General features: G+C 38.3%; 1 protein-coding gene across 9 annotated transcripts in view; it reads left to right on the top strand.

Annotated features, from left to right (window-relative positions):
• The window catches only part of LOC134531520 (glycerophosphocholine phosphodiesterase GPCPD1), a 93,519-nt gene that overhangs the window by 36,759 nt on the left and 32,406 nt on the right, over positions 1 to 24,354 (top strand). For 2 of the 9 annotated variants that reach the window (XM_063367205.1, XM_063367257.1), the window contains exons 2-7: positions 12,942 to 13,194; positions 15,533 to 15,696; positions 16,341 to 16,507; positions 16,928 to 17,068; positions 18,036 to 18,146; positions 22,766 to 22,931. In XM_063367205.1, coding sequence (XP_063223275.1) covers positions 12,953 to 13,194; positions 15,533 to 15,696; positions 16,341 to 16,507; positions 16,928 to 17,068; positions 18,036 to 18,146; positions 22,766 to 22,931 — 991 coding nt within the window. In that variant the 5' untranslated portion in view covers positions 12,942 to 12,952. The other 7 variants (XM_063367242.1, XM_063367206.1, XM_063367219.1 and 4 more) reach the window with 7 other exon arrangements.

Below are 24,354 nucleotides of genomic sequence, written 5' to 3'. Positions count from 1 at the left end.
ATATATATATATATATATACAGTGTTGTTAAGTAACGAAATACAAGTAATCGGATTACTTGTAACGATTACTTTTCAAGTAATTTATACTTGTAACGAATTACATTTTAAAAATGTAATTCGTACTTGTAATCGGAATACATAACATCAATTGTAATCGATACATTAAGGTAATCGATACTTTCTATTTACTTGCCGTTACTTTTATTCTCGGAACGTATAATGAATACAATTAAGAACAAGAAGATCATACACTTTTGTATTAGTAAAGTTTATAATTTTACGCTTGTAGTGCTACGATCGTATGCACAACATCTATGATCAAAAATGAAGATCTATAGTGACTTGCAGTGTCTCCAACATTACCCTATCCTAAAATATGCATTTTTAAAATTTAACACATCGATACCGTCAAGTGCTCCCGTTGAGCGTCTTTTTAGTGTTGGTAAAGATGTTTTTGCCATAAAGAGAGGGAATCTATCTGATGAGAACTTTAAAATGCAATTGTTTCGTAAGGTCAATTCCAGAATTTAAAGAGTGTTACTTTTATTACAGGTAGCTACTTGTATAAAGTCTTTTGATTTTATTCAAGCAAGTTTGTACTAAAATATTATTCATTTAATTAAAGTTAATAAATTTTATCATTACATGAAATCATTTTTTTAACAAAACATATATGTATGTATGTTTATTAATGTAACAAAGTGTAAAATAATTGAATCGTAGGTCAGTTTTAAAATGGTAGCGAAAAGTAATTCTAATTGTAACTGTAATTTTACTGATTACTTCTATATAAAGTAATTTTTACTTGTAATTAGTTACATTAACACCACAGTAATTGTAATTGAGCCTAATTACTTTTTCCGAGTACTCTTAACAACACTGTATATATATATATATATATATATATATATATATATATATATATATAACATGACTTGTCCCGGGCTGCTGGGAGGGGCACAGGGAGGAGCGGGAGCGGTCCCCGAGCAGGGGTCGCTGCCCAATAGAAGGGAGAGGTAGGAGCGGTCCTGCAGAGAGGTCGCTGCCTACCGGAGGAGGGAAGGGGTAGGAGCGGTCCTGCAGAGAGGTCGCTGCCTACCAGAGGAGGGAAGGGGTAGGAGCGGTCCTTCAGAGAGGTCGCTGCCTACCAGAGGAGGGAAGGGGTAGGAGCGGTCCTTCAGAGAGGTCGCTACCTACCAGAGGGGTTGGGGGTAGTAGCGGTCCTCCAGGGAGGTCGCTGCCTAAAACAATACTGCTCAAGTATTCGGTCACTTTTATTGGCCCAAAATTACTGGGAAGAGCTTTCTGCCTGGCTTAGCTCAGCCAGGGTAAATATACAATGTATGTACATATTCAGTAGGGAGGGCACATCTGTACCCTTCCTGTGCATACATATTCGAATTACAATACTCTTTACATTCACTTGTATCATTAACAGGTTTCTTGTCACAACACTATATATTTACATATTTGTCGTGAATTAGGCTGGGCAGATAGACAAAGTTACCTTAATTCACATTCCCCTTTGTCTGCCATCTAGGGGCGGGTGGCGAACTAACGTTCGCCACCATAGATTGTGTAGGAGGGGTGGCGCACTTGGGGCTTGTGCTATCACACCAGCCGAGGCCAAAATGGTGGACATGACAAACACTTGATTATAAAGGCCCTGTCATATAAAATTTTCGCTTCCAACACCTTCCAATTTGTATGTCAAAGTTGGAGGGTTGTGACGTGATCGAATAACGTCATTCGCGCAGCCACGTTTCTTTGACAAATTGACGAGTTTCTATCAAATAGTTCGCATATAAGATAGGTTCTAAAATATGTCAGATGTTGGATGCAATCAGCCAATCAAAATTGTGCATATCTAAAACGAAAATACATATGTTTCTGTCACAACGAATAATTAAAATGGTGATGAACACATGGATGATTTGAGGTTATAAAAGTGAAAAACTAAAATAATGATAATATGAATGATGAATGCGAAATAATTCTATGTGTAAAAGTGAAATTATGTTTCTAGAACTTAAAAAAATTATTGAATATCTTAATTTTATTACATAACGAATATTATTGTGAATCAAATATATATATGAATAAAAAAAATCATAAATGCAGAAATAGAATTTGGCTGTATCCGAATACATAGGGATGCGTCCTTAGCACACACATCCCTACATCCCTTAGCAAATGCAGCCACAATGTAGAGGACGCATTTCTAATGGATGGATAGTATCCGAATACTTTTACTACTAGCACCACCTGTTGACTGTCAGTCGTACTAATGTTCACGCAGCCATTTTGTGTAGGAATATCTACGAATATTCAGCTAAACGTAAATAATAAATACCTACCAATTAAAAAATAATGTAACGTGTATGTTATAGATGTTAGCGATCCAAATAAAATACATTTTATAAATTGTAAACTTTAAAAATACTTATGAGTTTTGAATTATCCTTTAAGTTTAAATTCGTATTTTTATTATATTTATTAACGTCTTCATTTGTCTCTGTTTAAGTTATCACTTTCGCTTATAATGTTTTAAACAAATATTATGCTGAAAATCTGAAGTAATATTATACACAAACAAAATAAAACCCGATTCCGAAGCTAATGGATGTAGGGACGCGTTAGTGGATGCGAGTGTCGCATCCCTAGAAATCTCGAATTAGTGGATGCGTGAAGGGATGCATCGGCATCCCTTGTGAGAATTCGGATTCAACACAAAGATGGCCGCGTCCACTACGATGCACTTTTAGTGGATCCCTTAGCTAAGGGATCCATTAGGCCAGTATTCGGATACAGCCAATAAGTTTAAAATGCGTTTCAGTATTGTATTTAACTTCAAAATGTGATTAAAATTGGAAAGTTTGAGTTAGCTCAGTCCAAACATAAACTTTGATAGTGTGACATAATTTAAAACATATTTGAGTTTACCTGTCCAAATTTATTTGATGAAATTTTTTTCTTCCATCAAATAAATTTGGAAATATAAACTCAAATTTGTTTTAAATTATGTCACACTATCAAAGTTAATTTTTGTCAGAGGTATCTCAAAATTTTCGATTTTAATCTAATAATAAGTGTAGTGTACTACCTCACTCAGGTGTGTGAGGTGTGCAAAAACAGATGAAGAAATATACATAAATATAATAATATAACATATAGTGTTATGTTGTTTTTGGTATCTCTGCAGCTAGCTCTATGCCAAAGTATAGCTCTGCACCTAGCTCTATATCGATCAGCTGATCGGTCGCTTCACTGAAACGTCTGTATTATTATAATTATGGGCGCCACTCTTATGTGTATAATGTCAGGTGTTTCTAAAGAATAGATAGGACAATACACATAAGAGACAATTTGTAAAAGTTTCAGGACAAATAGTTAGACTGTCGAAACAAGGAGAATTGGGATATTTTAACATACATAATACAGACAATAAAGTACAAACGTGATTTCTAGGTCGTATTTAATAAAACAATAAATATTCAAATTAATAACTTGACATATGGCAACTAAATATGTGTTTTACCATGCTCAGGAATTAGGTTGCACACATGAATACATATACAAAAGTCCGTTTTATCCCGTTTGTAATGTTCGTTGTTTTCAGTTTAGGTGCGGCGAAAAATGAATAAATTATCGTATATACTTTCAAAGTTCACTTCAATTACAAATGTACCGCGGCGTAGTTCATTATATGTGCCGGCAAAACACCGTGAGATCCTATCCCGTTTCACCTCTGGGTATAGGAATTGGATTGTGTATTCAGAGTAAAATTAATTAAAACACGTCTGCCTTTAGTATGTTGACGTAATTTCACGTATTAATTAAATGTTTTACATTTGTAGGGAAACAGATATGACGATTTTTGGTTCATAGACACGGTCATTTGCGATGGAGGAAATTGAGTCAGATATTACTCACGTATTTTCACTCCTAAGATCGCATCAGTTCTGATGCGCCCTATAATAATTAAATATAATTAATGTAAACGTCGTTTGGAAACATCCTTTTTCTTGGATGACCTAAATAGCTTCGTCGAATATCGGATTATCAAGGGATCCATACCCCGGCGATTTTGACTGTGACGCCACAATTTTATAACTCTCTATTCTTAATTTTAGTTCCAAACTCTTCAGTATTGCAACTCGGCCTCCCATTGGCCGGAACAAAAACACCGTTAACGTAAATCAACACTTTATAAAAATCCGATTTCACCCAAAACGCCTTAAAGTGCCGAAACGTCCCAAATTTAAAATGTTATTTTCCAACAATAAACACTCTTTTTTATAAAATCAGTGTCAAAAGCTTAAATCACCGTTAAAACCAATAAGGCCCTAGAGGGGTCTAGTCAAATGCTGCTTAATTGTCAGCTTGAATTATATCAAAGATTCCGACACACGTAGAGACGTTCAATTACACAAAATAAATCGTTCAAACGGAAAAATATAAACAAACAACGCTAAATATATAATAAAATGTTAGTAAATAAATAGTTTGTTTACTTTCTGTGCGTGAAATAGTCATAAATGTAACAGAACAGTAATTTAAATTTTGAAAATAATGAATGCATCACAGTGCTGGATTAAATTTTTTTGTTATAATATTTGTGTATGTTTTTTGAAAATGTATAAATTAATTTTACAATAATATTCGTTACATAATGGAATATGTGTTAAGTAATTTTTTAAAGTTACAGAAACATCATTTACTTATTACGCATTTTTTTTCGCATACGAAATTCATATAAACATAATTTTTGTTATTTCACTTTTACAACCTTTTTAATCGCCCATGTGTTTTTCGCCATTTCAAACATTCGTTATGGCGCAAACGGATGCTATTTCTGTTTTCGCCACACACGAATTTGATTGGCCGATTGCACCCACATTTAAGATATTTTATAACCCTTCAAATAGGTATGCAAAATATTTGATGGGAACCCGTCATCCATTTTTTCTGTTTTCGGTGACGTCATAACCCTTCAACTTTGACAAACTACATTGGAAGATGTTTGAAGTGAAAATTTGACAGTGTGACATACATAACTTGATACTTGTACTTATGCGTTTAGAAAACGAAAACCTTTTTTTATAACCGAATTTTAAATTAATTGTTTATTATTACTTATATACTACTGGATTTTGGCTGTAATGAAAAATTCACGAAAATAAATAAACAAAAACTCATTGAAAAGAATTTCTTTTTGTTTCCCAAATTTAACATAATTTTAAGTCAGATTTAAGGTTGAACGCCTGCTTCTTGCGGCAAAGTGCCAACTACACCATGCGAAGGCCGCAGGAAACGGCTTGTCATAGTTGCCTTGCGGCGTGTAAATGCACGGATATTTAAATAGGAACAAATTTTAGGTAACGTATTTAAGTGATTGTTTTGAAATCAGATCGTAAAAAGTGTACTGTACTTACAAGTTAAGCACGTACGAATTAAATCAATTATAATCGGTAAACATATAGTAGACGGTTGTACCTACATATTTATTAAAAGTGGGTTAGTAAATAGGACACATCAAGCTATAGGCCAGTTAGTATTACGTGAGCATTAGGAAAGACCATGGAGAGGTTAGTGCACAGTTGCGGGGAAGGGGAGACGGACAGGAGGCAGTGGCTAGACAAGAGGTAACATTGTTTTCGAAGGGGCTACTCATGTGTGAACACAGATGCTGAGATTGCTGGAGGATTTGGATGTGGAACGGCAGATCGATGCCTGTTTTACAAGATTTAAAAAAAAAAAAGCCTTTGATAATGTTCCACATGAGAAATTGATGGGCAAAAAGTTTGGGGGGGGGGGGGGGTCGTAAGGGATGGAAGGGTGGTGGAATGGATTGGCTATTTCCTTAGGAACAGGACACAGGGTACGTGAGGATGATGAGATTTCTGAGAAGGGAAGTGTTACTTCAGGGATGCCGCAGGGCATTACGCTCGGCCCACTGATCATCATGGTGAACGATTTAGGGGAGGGAATTAAAAGGGCACATTGCAGACGATTGTGTTGTGTATGGGAATGCTGAGGAGGATTTGAATAGGCGGGAGGAGTGGGTTGAAAGGAATGACGTGAAGGTACATGGGTGCAAGATGAAAGTGGTAAGGTTTACTTGGAAAAAGAGTATTGTTAAGAGGGTCTACCACTGGAGGGGAGTTGTGATTGGTGAGGCCTCAAGCTATAAATACCCAGCGCTGCAAGGCATTCTGGGGTGGGGCAGCAAGTGGAGAAGGTTGTTAAGAAGAGCAGACAGGTCCTGGGCATGCTAAGGGAGGAGCCAGTGTTTCGAAGGAAAAGGTGTATACAGGAATGGTTCGCTCCATGCTGGAGCAAGCAGACCATGTACAGCAGTGCTTGAGAGGGTGTGCAGGTGTATGACGGGAAAGTGGAGAAGAACAGTAAGAAGCGAAGAGGGAGAGTATCTAAACAGCCCAACAGAGCTGATGAAGGAATGGTATGGGAGAGAATAAAGGAAGGAAGGCAGGAGAGGCTAGTTAGGATGAACCAAGTGCTGAGCGGGGCGGGAGGGTGGGGAGACGAGTAGCGATGGGGAAGCCTCAAAGTAGGAGGGAAAAAGTCTTTTAGGAGCGAAGAAAGATGGAAAGGGAAAAAAATTCTTTGTTTCAAAGAATAGTTTGGGAATATAATGTGTATGAAGAGAAGTGTGTGTTGGCTGGGAGTGCAACTCGGTTCAGGAGAAGAGCGAGAGGAAGTAGGGGGAATGCTCACCACTTGGCTTTTGCCCAATTGCAGCAGTAATCAACAACAACAACAACAACAACAACAACAACAACAACAACAATAATAAATAATTAATAGACTTTGCGCACACAAAAGCTGTAATATTATAATTTTGTTGACTACACTCCACAATTACCCTTGTCGTAAATCAATCTTTTTTTTTTCAGAGTGCATTTAGTACGAGCTCAGTTGTCACATCAACATGCTTGCTTGTTTCCTATTATTTTTTTGCAATTTTTGTCACATTATGTCACTAACCTAACCATTTTTTTTACACCAACTGATGGTATCTTAAAATGTAGATAACCTAACCAATCATTATACTATTTTACAGTATATTAAATGATCTCACTTAAGCAACTATTCAACAAATTGCCATATTTTAACTATAGATAACCTAACCTAACCTAACCAAATTGGTAACTCATCTAGGCGAAGAGAACGAATTGACATTTTTTTTTTTTACATAGCACAAAAGCAGATGTCTTGAAAAATACAATTGTGAATAAAGATTTGTCTGAAGGTGAAATAGCGCATGCAATACCTAATATCATGCCACAAATGATGAGAGCTTAATCAAATTGTGTTGTGTGTGTTTTGTTATATGATCATCAAAAGTGAATATTCGCCACATAACCTTTAGTAATTAAATAAAAACATGTTAGCAAAAAAACTTTATTGAAAATATTGTGTGATATAAACATGGAACTTGATACATAAGTTATTTATTTTCCTAAAAGTTACAATACACTGAACATTACGAACAACAAGAAGTAGATGATCGCACTGAAACAACCAGCAGACAACTTGCACCTGAGTGACCTTACCGCATCTTGCCCCCTCGAGCAAAACTGTCTTCTGCGATACCGTTTATCCGGCAAGTAAAACGCACAGGGCGCGCCCCGAGAATTAAAGGGTCAGAAGAGACTTTGAGTAAAACAACCTTCTGTCTTCTTGGGTTGAATATGCAGTCTATGTTGGTAATGTTTTCTACTGTCCGTCCAAACAGTTGTGGGGTTTGGATTTGGTTTTCATACGGGTGTTTGCAACTTAGCACCAGCTAGTCTCTGTACAGAGCCCCCTGCTCCACACACAGGAAGGTCCTTCGCCACGTGCTTTGGCTGAAAACTATCACTTTGCTTTTACTTTAAAAATTTTCCTTATAAAAGTGGAGAAATAAAAAGTTTTTAATGTGTAAATATTCTAGCTCTCGGTATACTCATACTGTATTTGTGAATATAATAATATAATTGTTATTATAAAAGTTAAAAAATATTTCAGCTTTAAATATTATCTGTTTATTTTATACTAATTTGTTTTTTGTTGTTGTTATAATATACACATTTTTATACTGGTTCTATTAATAAATATCATCGTTTTTTATTTTGAATTTATAAAAGTACTGGGTCATTCCATATGAAATCAACCAGAGGCCTTAACCTCTACACCTTAGATTTTCATGTTTTTTTGTATATTGGTAATATCAACTAAATACATTATAAATCTATTTTTTCTAAAAAAAAATTTTGAGTAGTTTTTTTTGTATAAATTTTTGAAAATTGCAAAAATAGCCATTTTTAGCAATGTTTTGGATCACTCAAATACTTGTAGGTTTCCAACTAATGGTGCTAGAAGGCTGTTTTGTTTGACAGCTCATTTTAAAGGTCATTGAATGGGCTTCAATTTGATATGTAACATGACCAACTTTGGAAACAAAATAATTTTTATTTGTTTTCAAAATTTTTAATATTGAATTTCTAAAAAACACCATTTTCGATTTTTTTTTAAAAAAAAAAAGTATGTTATTCCTACATATATTGGTTAGATTTGTGCCAAATTTCAAGGTGGAGAATCAATGGGATCATGAGTAAATAAAAATGAGAAGTTTAGTAGATGCTTAAGGGGGCATGGTAGATAAATAAATGCTTTAAGCGTCAGTTGGACGTTATTGGTTTTTGGAAGACAACATTGAAAAACTGCAAAACAAAATCCTACATAATGTTATTTGCCAACTTTATTAGCAGACGTCCTAAAAAAGACAATTCTCGAGCGTTGTTTCTTCCGCAGCAATTAAATGTTCGAAATTACCAAGGCAGAAGATTTGGCTTCAAGTAATCTTCAGTTTTTAATTAATGCATTTAGCTCTGGTTTAGATACCATGCCGCCTTAAGAAATAGTTGCAGCAAGGAAGAGTAGCATAATTTTACATAAAATTTTGACGTAGTAAAGTATTCAAATTTTATTTTTATAGACTAAAATTTTTTTACAAATTATAAAACACGGATAACAAATCTTACCTTACATTGATCCAGTGTTCTGTGATTAAACATTTGATCAATATGATAAAACAGATGTAGCCTAAGTTCAAAGCACATGATCTTGCTGAAAGGATATAGCCTAAGTTATAACTGACAAAACATGTTACTGTGAAATACGATAACTTTTGGTGGCTTGCATGTATATTGGCAAAAAATAATGAGAATAATGAAGTTAAAGTCAGTTTTTTACATCCCAAAGGACCTGCTGCTTCCTTTTTTTATCCAACACCAAGAGCCGATATACTAGACATTAGAACTGAAGATCTTCTTAAAAAGGTTGAACCTTGTACAGCAACTGGGAGAAATTTTACACTCGCTAAAAAAGAGATTGTAGAAACATCACACCTGCTTGAACGAAGTATGCCACAACCTAAGTGAAAACTGTAAATAATTAAATATATACTAAACAGAGTTTTTTCATGAGCAATTATATGTTTTGTCAGTTATAACTTAAGCTACATCCTTTCAGCAAGATCATGTGCTTTGAACTTAGGCTACATCTGTTCAGCAAGATCACGTGCTTTGTATTATCATATTGATCAAATGTTTAATCAAAGAACACTGGATGAATGTAAGGTAAGATTTGTTATCCGTGTTTTATAATTTGTCAAAAAATTTTAGTCTATAAAAATAAAATTTGAATACTTTACTACGTCAAAATTTTATGTAAAATTATGCTACTCTTCCTTGCTGCAACTATTTCTTAAGGCGGCATGGTATCTAAACCAGAGCTAAATGCATTAATTAAATACTGAAGATTACTTGAAGCCAAAACTTCTGCCTTGGTAATTTCGAACTTTTAATTGCTGCGGAAGAAACAACGCTCGAGAATTGTCTTTTTAGGACGTCTGCTAATAAAGTTGGCAAATAACATTATGTAGGATTGTTGTTTTGCAGTTTTTCAATGTTGTCTTCCAAAAACCAATAACGTCCAACTGACGCTTAAAGCATTTATTTATCTACCATGCCCCCCCTTAAGCATCTACTAAACTTCTCATTTTTATTTACTCATGATCCCATTGATTCTCCACCTTGAAATTTGGCACAAATCTAACCAATATATGTAGGAATAACATACTTTTTTTTTTTAAAAAAAAATCGAAAATGGTGTTTTTTAGAAATTCAATATTAAAAATTTTGAAAACAAATAAAAATTATTTTGTTTCCAAAGTTGGTCATGTTACATATCAAATTGAAGCCCATTCAATGACCTTTAAAATGAGCTGTCAAACAAAACAGCCTTCTAGCACCATTAGTTGGAAACCTACAAGTATTTGAGTGATCCAAAACATTGCTAAAAATGGCTATTTTTGCAATTTTCAAAAATTTATACAAAAAAAACTACTCAAAATTTTTTTTTAGAAAAAATATATTTATAATGTATTTAGTTGATATTACCAATATACAAAAAATCATATAAATCTGAAACATGAAGTTTCTAAATTAATTTTTCTTTGGTTGATTTGATATGGAATGACTACTATTAATGTATAGATGTGTATTTTATATTAAATACTTCAGTTCAAAATAATAGTAGGCCTATTTATATATTAATAAGATCATATTATAATATAGATAATTATTTATATATATTATTATAGATTTATTAAATCTTTATATTATTCCATCCACCACAGATGGTAGTACGGTGGCTCATTTCTGTTTCATTCATAGAAACCAAGGGAAATGTTATAGCACTAACTGTTTAGTGAATTTTAGCAAGATGGGTAGTATGTATTTTAATAAAATCCCTTGTCAAAAATCAGGTCTAAAGCTGGGGTTAATTTTTTTTTAAAAGTCTTTTTTGCTTTTATTGGAGCTGTTTCATTATATAGTTTAAAATTTTGGGCTGCTGCTAATCAAATTATTGAATAGAAATGCAGAGGTTGTTCAGTCACTTAATACAATCCTTGAGCAGTTGTTTGAGTTGCCCATTGAAAAGCAAAAAATGAAATGCAATACATAAAGCACATCAAAGAAGAGAAAAATTTGTTCATCTATGAAACGTAAAGTTTTAAGTGCTGATGAAAGTTTGTCATCAGGAAATAATGATGATGAGAAATCAGAAGGTTTAAACTATCTCAAAATTAATTTTTCCAATTGTACAAGTGTGATGAAAAAAGCTAATGCTTCTAACATGTTCACCTTAAAATTGGAGCATGTTAAAGATAATGCGTGAATTTAATGAACTAACTACATGATTGGGGCAATCAAAAAGAATTCGCAAGGAAAAAAGAGTTGTCGGTTTGTCCAAATAACATGACCATTAGAGTTGTAAGTTCATTTTATGAACATAATGAAGTTAATGCCAGGGTAACCGTAAAGAAGCACACAAACATTTCAAGGACAAGTTTCACAGTAAAAAAAAAAAAAAAAAAAAAAATCACTTGAAACGGAAAATCAATTAAGGTGGAAAACAGTCTTGTCCCCCGCCGTAACATTGTGACACTAAAAATCCCTATCTTTTTGAAAACAGCCTTGGCTATATCGTATTCCTAAAGATCCCTGGAGAATCACCATGTCAAGTTGCAGGTAGCATCAAGTAAACTAGGGCAGCTGTGACAGGATCAGAGATGTCTCCTGTGAAACTCAGTTTCAATTACGCTACTTAGGCGAAACACAAATTTACCTCACTATAGTTTAATTTAAAAAAGATATAACAGAACAACAGAGAGAGAATGGACAAGTTCAAAACTAAAGTTGAATTATTCCATTCGAGGAGATACCTTAATGTACACAATAACAGTGTGTTGTGTAAAATAAATTAAAAGAAATAAATAAAACATACTATACTAACAATTATAAGTTTATGTAACAAAAGTTAGCGTGGCTTATTATTATATTACCCAGTAGCACAACTACTCCTACTGTTGGCATGATGCTTCCAACTAGTAAAGTCTACAGTATCGCAATTATGTTTTATATAATTATTAGGAAATATGTTAGGAATTAAAAAATAAAATGCTGTTTCGAATTTCAAAATTCGAATTGGCAAAAATCATATCCTTGTATGGACATGGCACTGTAAAATAGTTCTGCTGTGGCAAATTAAATAATATAAATATCGCAATACATTTCTATTCAGTGGTTAGGAAACAGGTAAGAATACAAAAAAAAATGGGATTTAAAAATTTTTATTGCCTTTGTTAGGATGCGCCTCTGAACTCAATACTTACCGTAATTACTAAAGGGATTGGCTTGAGCCTATGGGACCTGTATTAACCCAGCATTCAGGGGTGAATGGACATAACCTTAAAGAAAATCAGCATGAAGTAACACTAGAGGGAACTGAGACTGTGTGCAGGTGTGTAGTAGGCAAGTATGAGGCTCCTGGGATTATTTTAGTAAAAAAAAGTGTGTCTTTCTTCTTTAATTGTCTTTTATTAGAAAATTTTTTGGGGTTTGCATAGCTAAGAAGAATAAGAGATAGAGTGTTTGGTCATGTGTTAAGTCTGTCTGGCTCGCACCTCGGGTCTCAACCGGAGACACCTGCAGCTAATTAAATATCCCTGATGGCGACTGCAATGTCGACTGAAACATCGGTGAATTATTCGCCAAGGTCACCGCTACAACCCAGAAGCCAAGCTACTTTAACCCTTTCAACTCCTATGTCGAGCAAGGTTCGCCATTCTTAATTTCCTGTTTAATCCCTTGTTGAATCTGGCTCTCCTGTCCCGTGGAATCACATTGCATAGGACAATTTCACACAATTCAAGAAATTAGAGAGCTATACTTGAAAAATAATTGAGCAGGATTTTAAATACCTATGGCAAACCTGGTTCAAAATAGGGGTTCAAAGGGTTGAACATGAAACTGTTCACGTGAAAATTAAAGTGAGGTAGGTCACAGCGTGCATGTCGGACTGTCGCAGAGAGGGGAGCCATGCTGCGGCGGCAGGAGGGTGTGAACGGCGCGCCGGCCTGGTGCGACGCCTGGCAGGAGGAGATGGCGACCATGGGAGAGGCGCGTCCCGGCAGGGACCGGCCGGAGGACGACTCCCGGCAGTGGAGGTTCCGGGTTCGCGCCGAGACGCTGCCCGGGGAGAACGTGTGCGTGGTGGGCGACTGCCGTGCGCTCGGCGACTGGAGCAGCCGGCACATGCTGCATCTCTCCCTCGAGAACGAGTGAGCATCCCGCGGCTTGCGGTCGACACCGGTGGCTTCCGGTGCCGATACATCCCGCACCTTAAGGGGCCCGCCTCGTCAGGGGTGTATCTGTGCTAGTGAGGCGGGATGATAAGCGCGACGCTCGCTGGTGCTTCTAGCGCGGTGTCTCCTCTGGACTGGCGCGCAGTCTTCCCGTCGTGCGTATGAGCGGTGACCGTAACATTATATGGCCGAGAAACGAAGATAAAGATGTATTGCAAGTCCCTTAAGTGCTTTCAAGAATCTGTACCGATTGTTTTACGCCTAAAAATTGCTCTGAAAACATGTGTTTTAACCGTTTTAACTCTTCTAAGAATTCAGTTTAAAAACTTCATCCCAAATCAAAAGTACTTTTCGGCCCTCGGCGAACTCTTAAATGAAAATGCTTTTCGTAAACAGACCCCCACTACGATATCGTGAGTAGTTTTGAAATCACTTTGTTTTTCCTGAAGCTCTGCATACAGTGTGTGTGCTTGGGCAGGCGGCGCCCTTAATTTATTACTACGATGCTCTGAAAAGTACTGGGATCGTAAGTGTCCCAGTAAGTTACAATCCTGCCTTGAACACAGCAGGAAAACAGTAGGGCGACAAGAACAAATAACCCTTTGCCAGAACAGGGAGCAGGAGAAATAAGTCCTGTTGAAAAATTAATAAACAAGTTAAAGTTTGCAAAAACATCCGTGATTCATTTAATGCCCCGAAAGGACTCTGAAACACAACATATTTAACAATTTTCAAAATATAAAGATTATAATCGTAATAATTTTTTGTTACAGATTCAATAAAAATTAAATTGATTACAAAAGATTATATTCATCTCATGGACTCGGTTTACATTAACAACAAAGTTCAAAAGCCATTAAGTATTAAATTTTACCAACGAAAAATTGCATAAACAATGGATTACACGTGACAGTACATGAGCTGACCAGGGAATTAGTTCAACAGTGAGCCCAATCTGCACAAAATCCAACTAAGTCATTATTGTCCAAACAATAAATTATTCAGATGATCGTGTGACAAAAGGACAGTCTATAATATTTCACTATCCTCTCAGGGAAAAAACCAAATATACTTGCATTGTATGACAAGGTGTTTCGCAGGGTGCCGCGCCAAGGCTAATCATGGCAAAACCTCGTGAACGAACGTTACTCAGACAGCCAAGAGCTAAAACGGCAGCAAACAGTTAAACCAGAACCACACTTTTGACGAAATTAAAGAAATTTAACCAACAGAAAAGTCTTATTTTGAGTTACTTTGCATGGCATGACTACATACAGAGAACAAGAAACTGGAATTCACGCTTTTGCCATGACTCACCTTGGACTCACTCGCTGCAGCGCCTAAGTACGAACAACGGGTAACGCACTGACAGGAATAAGACAGAGTCAGGGATTTCAACCCACTTAATGCAAATGAATGTGTGCAAACCCGACGGTAAACCTTTGAAAGTGATGGGTGAAAGGCAGAGGGGGGTAATGAGTAGTATGACAGGTGGTGGGGAAGGAGGGGAGATGCAAGGAGGAAGACGATAGGCCTACGAGGACACCGTTTGATGTCTTCCAAACTTCGACGCCCTGTGCGTCTCTCTGGATTTGTTATCTTTCGTTTGAGTGTATTAAATATATATATATACTGTATATAGAGCAAATCTTGGCAAGCAACAGTAATGCAGTTTCCTATCTAAAGATCTGTAATTTGGTTAATCGAGTGGTCAGTGCTTGGGTGGTTCTCAGCAAGGCAGTATGGGTTTGATTCCTGGTCGAGGCGTACAGGAACTCCACTAGTAGGAAATGTGAGCATGTGGGTTTACTCCCAATAAGTAGGGACAAGATGGTGAATTGCGATAAAACCGAAATAACACCACAAAGTGTGTCAGTACAACATATAGCACATAAATGCATTTGGACCCAAAATGTAACTAAAAAAAAACAAGACCTCAATCAGTAATTTGACAAAATTTAAATCAGTTACAAAAGAATGAAGAAAGACAATTTATTAAAATTAAAAACAATAACACCAAATTCTCCTGTTTTATAAAGGATATTGTCCTATAAATAAAACCATAAAATCTAGTCCCCATCAGTTAGTTCACAAATTAAATTTTTCGATACTTGTGTTTCATCACTCTTCACCAAATCTAATGCCATTGACGAGTTATGAAGCTCTTATTCATTTCTTCCAAGTGTTATTTGTTGTGTTTCTTTGTGGATGTTGTCTCACGTGGTGCTCCAGTGTGTACCTAGTGTCGGACCTTGTTTTCATGCGGTTGATGTCAAGAGTGCTTCGTGGACTGTGATGCACTCGTTGTTGGCAGCAGCGTGTGGTCGGGGGTGGCGTCCATCCCTCGTGACCGGGACGTGGAGTTCCGCTATGCCGTGTGCGTCGTCCTGTCTCCCGACTGCATCAACGTCCCGGAGACGAACGTGATCGTGCGACACTGGGAGACGCACATTGTGCGGCGCAAGATCCCTTGCAAAGGTAACTTTCCACGGCAAAGACGTCCATACAGGCATCTTGTTGCTGGGCTTCAGAATATGTGTAGGCCTTAAGCCAGCATTTCTCAGCCTAATTTATAGTTTAGACCAACCAGCACCCTAATAATGAATTGCTAAAATCTGTGGCACACTTTACAAATGTATAGGTATATGTATTTATGTAATTACTGTGAATTATTTTTATAATATTTGTACTTCGTAACTGGTGCTAACGTTCCACATTCATTGGCCAATTCTTTCACTCTACTGCCTGTAATTTTTTATCAACCTAAAAATTTTACTAATTTTTATGTATGCTAATATTAGTAACATTTTTATATTTACTGTATCTTGCAGGACAGGTGCCATGCTTTACGACACACATGTGCCGTTTGGTAATAGTTTTCCGAGATGTACAGCAATACCCTCTTAGAACATTTATGGAATAATAAGTTTATAACGTTTTGTACTGGCCCTACAAATACATACTATTATTAACTTTTAATGAATTTTTCCAGTTAATGTTTAAATTTCTTAACAGGGATTTATTTTAAGTGGTGGTGTGGTGAACCAACGTGCGGAGTAAACAAGGAAGGGAAGGTCGCGTCGGCTCGGCAAGTGTCCTCGAGTCATGACTCTGTCTTGCAGCGGGCTCGAACGTGGAGGCGGCAGGGCACTGCAAGCCGGACGTGTACGGCCAACACGACGGCACCGTCAAGGTGGACCAGGGCTGGCTCACCACCAACACCGTCATCCAGCTCAAGTTCTTCAACAACCCACTGGTGCTGTGGAAGCGGAAGCTGCAGGGACGTAAGGCGAGTGTCCGGACACCATCGGCCCCTCCCGCTCCCCTTTGGGGAGAGAGCTCGTGCCTTTGCGAGGTCACCGATACATAGGGACCGGAAAAATTCGCGGGTTCAATGACCTGCAGGATGAACTCCATAGTCCTACGTACACTCGGTCAAATGTCACCCACTCATTGGCTTCTGTCTTGTGAGACGTCCCAACGTAGCAGCCTGTGATTCGATACAGCTTTGGCCGGGTGTTTCTAATTGGCCCAGAGTCATCCAGGTGAGTTGTGAGCCAATAGCAGAGGCAGCACTGAGGTATAACTAATTGTATTTTAGCCTATCGCGAAATGATTTCGCGAATTTTTCCGGTCTCTACCGACACACCACACAGGCCACGAACATCACGTGAAGGTAGCTGTGAGAGAGAGGGTGCGTGTGCTGCAGATCTACATAAAGTTGTCGCCGGTGAACCTGGCCCGCCAGCAGTCCTTGGAGCCCATATCCTCCACGGACAACATGGAGGAGAGCATGGACACCCACGACGGCCCGGAGGAGCCAGAGATGTGGCCCATCGCGGAGATAGCGGTGAGTGCCGGCGTTTCTGCTTCGGCTCGTGGGTATAGCAGCATTCAGCAGTAGTTTTACCGCCTAAGTCGTCACCGCTGGAAGGCTGTGGCAAGTGGGTGGGAGTCCTGATGTTGCCTATCCATGATTTTTTTTACACATGAGAGTATCGAAACTAACGGAAGGTGAGTTGTCGGGAGAGGGAGTCACGCACGACAAGACGAGACCAGTACATTTGAGAATAGCACACCTGGTCGCAGACATCTTGAACTCAGTTTTCCATTGTTTCTCATTATTCCTGGTAAAAGCTGGGATGGCTCCACAAGGACCTGGGTCATTCCTTCCCCAATACTCGTGCTCATGTGTCGTGTGTGTTGCCATCTCCACCGACCTTGCTGTCAACAGGTGAAGCACAAACAAAAATGATTCCCTCACGTATGTGTTATGTACTGTGGATTACAGTGAAATAACTTTAATCGGGCATTTGATGGTTCGGCACAGTCTGCGGTCCGCTCCAGTAGAGCCGCTCGGGTCCGTAATTTTTTTATAGTGGATTCCGCTTGACATTTGTCTGCCAGGTCGCATGACTGCACTTCCGGCGTACGTAGCTGGCTTCAAGTTCAAGGTTTTATGTCAGTTTTCAGTTCAGTACAGCGTTAATTGTTTTCTAGCGGGGTACATTTTATATTTGTATTTCATACGTCACGGGTACATTTCTGTAATGATTTTTCAAAGATTTTTTTTAATGATTTTAGTATCTATTTTTCTTTCTATTTTTCTTTCTATTCATCTATTTCTAATATTTTACTTACTGAGCTAATACGCTCACATATACATGTGTATGTATTTTCATACAAACTGTAAGGAATCCTTTGTAATTGAAGGCGTTGTCTCGCATTGGTGTGAAATGAGGGTTTCGAATGTTGTGAGTCTGTGCACTTGCCAGGGGGGCATGTCCATGTACTACTGTAAGTTTCGTTTTCCGTAGGTGATGAACGAAGAAGAGCGGATGTTCCGGCTGCAGGAGCAGTTCGGTAGACCGTACGAGCACGGAGAGTTCATGATCTTCAACATCAACGTGTTGTTCCCAGAGACAGTGGTTTGTGCTACAACATTCTTCTTCCCAGCAAATAGTATGGCAACTAAAGGAAAGTTTTGTCTATGGGAATAATTGGGTTGTCGTTAGTAACATGTGTTTCCTTTGCACTTTGAAATCATTTTTTGGAAAGGTCGCAGGTCGTCAAATCATTACTCGGCTTGTTTGGTGAATTAGCTACTCATGTGGCAGTGCAGGTGACTAATAGTTAAGTAATCTGTGAACACCTCTCCAACCTAATTGCTGAATATGCACCAGGGAATTATTAGTTAAAGAAATGTATTTGTACTCTTGACATTTAGGTTGTAGGTTGTGATACACTGTCTTTTGCTGTTCCTTTTGAGTAGTCATATGTTTTGAGTAATAAGTATTTGGTATAAATTAGAGGTGGACGGGAATAGCATTTTTTCTTCGGGACGGGATTCGGTCGGGAAATACATTAGATTTTCGGGATCGGGATCGGGATCGGGATCGGTAGCAAGAGCAGTAAATTCTCTTAGCTTTATCTTACAAAAAATATTACTTACTTTAAAAATGTGCGTATTTTTAAGTCTTTTTTTTTTTATAAACCATCCACATTTATAGTCCAAATCAGTGGAAATGGCACTGCCTTTTTTAGTATTCAAACTGTTGACAGTTTCTTCGTACAACTCTGGAATTATTTTCCTACTGAATGTTTTGCTCGATGGCAGACTGTACAGAGGCTTAGCCAGTTTTAAAACATTTTTTAGGCCTCTTTCGTCAACAATGCTGTATAGATGGCAACCATTTGCTAACCATTTACCTACTTCTTTTGTCAAAGCCTTTTGCTTGGGGTGGCCAATACCCCAGGTGACAAAATTACCTAGCTTGGGCTGATTTGTTGGTACATTTGATTTAACTGACTTTTTCTAACTTCTGCTTGATAATTTGAAAGATGTGTATTTTTCCTGAAGAATGGTCAACTCATTTTTTCCCTTCGGATGTTGTGTTAAGTGTCTGTGCATACCTGTTGTGGAACCATATTCCGTTTTCAGGACAGAAGGGCACAAAGTACATCGCACCTTGTTATTTGATAATTTCTTAAAGAACTTCCAAATAGGCGCAGAAGACACACCCAGTTTCACTTTTGCTACTGCCTGGAATGCCAGGCTCCATCATTCACACAAGTGTGTAAACTACCCTTTTTTATTAAATGAAATTTACCGGAAATAATTATCTCACGTACTTTAAAAATACCACATGTTTTAGTTGTTCACTTTCATTCTTACATAATGACCAACTACTAAAACGTAAAACACTATGATGTTTATGAAAGACATTTATAATGGCATAAACATGTGAAACCAAGATGGCGTCTTTCAGTTTAATAGCGTTTCGAATATTACGCGTTTGGCAACACTGCTTATTGTTGCTCTTGTTAATTTTCAAGACAAATTATAACCTAAAAATATGGCAAAGATGTTAACATTCGCCAAACTTTAAAATAATATTCAACATTGAGTTCTTTATTTAGTCAGAGATTTATTTTAATCTATGTTTATGAAAGAGTATTGAATTTACGTTAATGTTTATAATATGTAATTTATTTTTCGTGACGTCTTTGTACTTTGTTCGTTTAATACGTATACGAAGTTGTTACGGGACGTATGTATACATAACGTATTTTTATAATATAAAAATTAGAACGACAAAGGTTTTTACTATTTAAAAAAAAATTGTTTTCCCGAGGTATTATCCCGAAGATAAAAATTATTTTCCCGAAGTTCGGGAATGGATTTTTTCCCGACTTTATCCCGAATTTCGGGATCCCGTCCACCCCTAGTATAAATCATACATGTAGGGTTGTGTTGGTTAGTTTATACTAAATGCTTTCAGTTTTGTTGATGTATTTAAAATTGGTTTTTAAGTATAGACATTAAGTTACTGAAGGTTAAAAGTAGTTTTTTTAAATGTGTCATGAGTTACTATTTTTCTTCATGTATTTGATAAGGTGAGGTGTTTTTCAGGACCATGTTGACCGGCTAAGGAACTGGGGATGTGTTGAAAGTTTGTGAATTATTAATTAATGTTAATGTGATAGTTTTATTATTTTTTTGTGTAAACTTACCATTTAAGTCCACAGCAACTTTACTGATGCAAGCTTCCATTTGTAATTTTCAGAGCCAATTGAAATGGTAAGTGTACCACGATGATTTGTCGACCCAGTGATGGTGGTGATGTGATGCTAGCAGCTGAAGACCCCTGACCAGATGCTGCCGTGTTTCCGAGTGCAGTTAGCGCAGTTCTCCCGGCCCGAGTCGAAGCCTTACTTTCTTGTGACCAGTAAAGAGATGCTCTCTCGAGCTAGAGACTGTGTGGTCGCCAGCCCGTGGCTGAGATCCGTCCCTCGCACCGGCGCGGAGATGCTGTCACGTACACGACGGTGGTCGCATCCGAGAAGTGTGACTCTGTATCTGCGTAGTTGGCTGGAATTACGGACATATACACGAGGACCTCACGAGTTTATTTTTCAGCAAATGGTATCGGTCCTCTCGGTGGGGGACTGGCTGGGAAGTCTCGGTTCGTACCGAAGCGTGAGATGAGATCCCGCAGTGTCGTGCGGTGGAGAGATAGTTGCTGGTTGGCAGAGGGTCGCTGGGGGAACTGCGAACCACGTCGGAGCGACGAGAAGGCAGAGGCAGCACTACTCTATACTAACTCTTTCGTAGCACAGGGATGGTTACCGCGAGACACGACGGCCATTCGCCGCAATGAGAATGGTGAGGACCAATAATACACACTTCTCTTGTCTAGTTTAGTCATGAGCAGTGCCACTTTCCCCGCCGCCGAGTCAGCTTGCAGCCGCGCTCCAAACTTCTCGCCAGTTCGGGCTCTCCTTGGCTAACTTCTTACGTTCGAATGCCGAAGTTATGTGATTCTCAAACTGTGGATGTGCATGCTTACCAAGTTAGGAAATTATTTACTGGAATATTTTTGGTCTTGTGTTATTCAGAAACAAATCTCTTTGGAAGCAGACTGGACTGCATTGAAGTGGTGTTCAGGCGTGAAATAAGTTTGTGACTAGTCGCACGTGGACAGCTGTGTTTGACGGCAGGACTCTGTTTTCTTGGTCTTACAATCATTATTTAAAAAAAAAAAAAAAAAAAAAAGCATTTAGGTTTAGTCTCCAAGTGTAGATGCTTCTGAACTTTCATAAAGCTAGTTCCATAATCCTAGTTGAAGTACATAGCAATCAGACACTTTCGCTCATATTATATTCCATACCATCGTACCAGGTTAGTTGTTTGTAGGCCAAAGTAGTGAGTCAGTTCCTTGTTCAGGCTAGGGAAGCTATAAGGTCCCTACATGATTGTTATTTGTACATAGGCATTGCATTTTATGTTACATTAATTTAGTTCAGTACGACCGGTAGTCCTGTATTGCTGGTATTAAGTGCTACTAAAGGTAAGGTATATTTTTTATTGTGTGTAATAGCCTAATAGCTAATCAAAATAACTTGTAGAATTAATAAAAATTCGTAGTTTATATATATTTTTTTTTTATCAAAATTCCCTGAAAACTTTCAGATCTCTCGTGTCCAGCATTGTACTTTATGAGCTGCAGTTGGGAAATAAACATGTGTGGTTGTGGGTTAAAAAATCTGAAAAGTTGTTTTTTGCATAATTAAGTTGCATGAAGAAAAAATTATTTAAGACATTAGTTTGGTCTGGACTGAATGAATTTTATTAATCCCACATTATTATTTTCATATTATTAAACGGTGTGAAAAGGTTGATGACTCAAATAACTTACATATGTTACATGAAAACTATAAGAGAAATAATAGAAATAAATAACATTAGTAGCCAGTTTGTGGTTTTGCGGGGTGTATGTTACACAGCCAGCAAACTATAGAGTACCTGAGGCAGAGGTATTCTTATTGGTCTTTGCAAAGTGGGTGTTTGTGAAATACTGAATTCCAATTTGAGATTGAGCTTTGATTTAACAGTCAGCAATTAAAACTTTTAAATATAGATTTACCTATTTTGATGCAAATCTGAATCATTAATCAGCAGTACCTACAAATACATAAAAATAAAAATGGGATCGCTTTCATGTAAAATTATTTTGTTGAGCTGGAACATGTAGAAAAAAAAACACAAAAATATACAGTGTGATTTTGCAAAATCACAAGACTGAAGAGGTAATGATATTGTTTCTGTGGTGTACGAATGAAGAACATTTGCAGAGAAGAATTAGAAAGCCTAATGCTAGGGAAGAGAAATGGACATGTTTTTGACGTGACATATTTCCAAGTGTCGATCAAGCATGCGAGATGATTGAATCCATAGTTAGTGGTTCACACATCCCAGTCATTTTGGTTTTCAGTTGATGATCACGTCAATAAAATGTGGTGAGTGTACTTAACGAAGGGTAGTTGTGCCGGCAGAGTTCCCTGTGTAGTGTTGAGTGTCTGAAGCACGACGTGTGCGGTGGTTGCGGCCGTGACCGGGGCTAGGTAAGAAGTGACTCTTCGTCAGGTTGTAGCGACAGTTTGAGAATAACATAGTGAGACTGGAGCTAGGTGCTGGTGTTTGGAGCGTGGCTGGCGTGGCGCGTGGCAGCGGGGAGTGAGAGCGCGCTGCCGGGGATGTTGGCAGGCCTTCCTGGTGGACTACTACGTGTACAGCTCGCGGGCGGAGGAGGGGGAGCCTCCGTACCACGTGGGGTTCAGCTACCTGCTGCCGGGCGTGCTGAAGCAGAGCGAGGGCCAGGTGGTGACGCCCGTCACCAGCACCCGGCACCGCCCCATCGGCCAGCTGACCGGTGAGTCCGTTCCCCATGCGACTCTCCTCAGTGGGGCTTCAGTTATTACACTTGTTTTTCCAAGACTTTAGAAAGTCATTACGTTTTGTATTCTTCATAGCTGGAGTAATCATCTCGGAAAACTGACCACACATACTACTCCAATTCCATTACTTAATTATTACTAGGTGAATTGCGATAAAATCGAAATAACGCTGAAAAGCATTTCAAAACACCGAAAGGTAAGTTAAAAGGTCAGAAAGCTCTAAAATGCAATGACTTATCATGAAATGAATCAGCATTTTTAATCAAAACTTAACTCGAATCACAAAAATGTAATATTTAATATATTAAATCAAATTCAAGTAATGTATTCAGCATGAAGTTTTTACAAAAATGTATGTAATAAGTAGAATGGAAAAAATTTATTTTACTCTTTTTAAATCTTGCAACTGTTATTAGTAACTCATGTTCACATTATGACAATTGTATATTTTTCAAAAAACGTACTTGCAGATTAATTTTTACTGTTCAGTGTGTGTCATCTGTTAGTCAAAATGACACTGTTTTGGTGAAATAAGTATCTTAGCGGCCTTGAGTTCCACAGTAGCGGCTGTGAGTTCCACAGTAGTGGCTGTGAGTTACTGAGTAGCGGCCGTGAGTTACTGAGTAGCGGCCGTGAGTTCCACAGTAGTGGCCGTGAGTTCCACAGTGGTGGCCGTGAGTTCCTGAGTAGCGGCAGTGAGTTCCACAGTAGCGACCGTGAGTTCCTGAGTAGTGGCAGTGAGTTCCACAGTAGCGACCGTGAGTTCCACAGTAGCGACCGTGAGTTCCACAGTAGCGGCCGTGAGTTCCACAGTAGCGGCCGTGAGTTCCACAGTAGCGGCCGCGAGTTACTGAGTAGTGGCAGTGAGTTCCACAGTAGCGGCCGTGAGTTACTGAGTAGTGGCAGTGAGTTCCACAGTAGCGGCAGTGAGTTCCACAGTAGCAGCCGTGAGTTACTGAGTAGTGGCAGTGAGTTCCACAGTAGCAGCCGTGAGTTACTGAGTAGTGGCAGTGAGTTCCACAGTAGCGGCCGCGAGTTACTGAGTAGTGGCAGTGAGTTCCACAGTAGCAGCCGTGAGTTACTGAGTAGTGGCAGTGAGTTCCACAGTAGCAGCCGTGAGTTACTGAGTAGTGGCAGTGAGTTCCACAGTAGCGGCCGCGAGTTACTGAGTAGTGGCAGTGAGTTCCACAGTAGCGGCCGTGAGTTACTGAGTAGTGGCAGTGAGTTCCACAGTAGCGGCCGTGAGTTCCTGAGTAGTGGCCGTCAGTTCCACAGTAGCGGCCGTGAGTTACTGAGCAGTGGCAGTGAGTTACACAGTAGCAGCCGCGAGTTACTGAGTAGTGGCAGTGAGTTCCACAGTAGCGGCCGTGAGTTACTGAGTAGTGGCAGTGAGTTCCA

Source organism: Bacillus rossius, chromosome 1, assembly GCF_032445375.1.
Source record: "Bacillus rossius redtenbacheri isolate Brsri chromosome 1, Brsri_v3, whole genome shotgun sequence".
Lineage (NCBI taxonomy): Eukaryota > Metazoa > Arthropoda > Insecta > Phasmatodea > Bacillidae > Bacillus > Bacillus rossius.
Note: the sequence above shows the minus strand (reverse complement) of the source record. Positions and strands in the feature narration are given on the sequence as shown.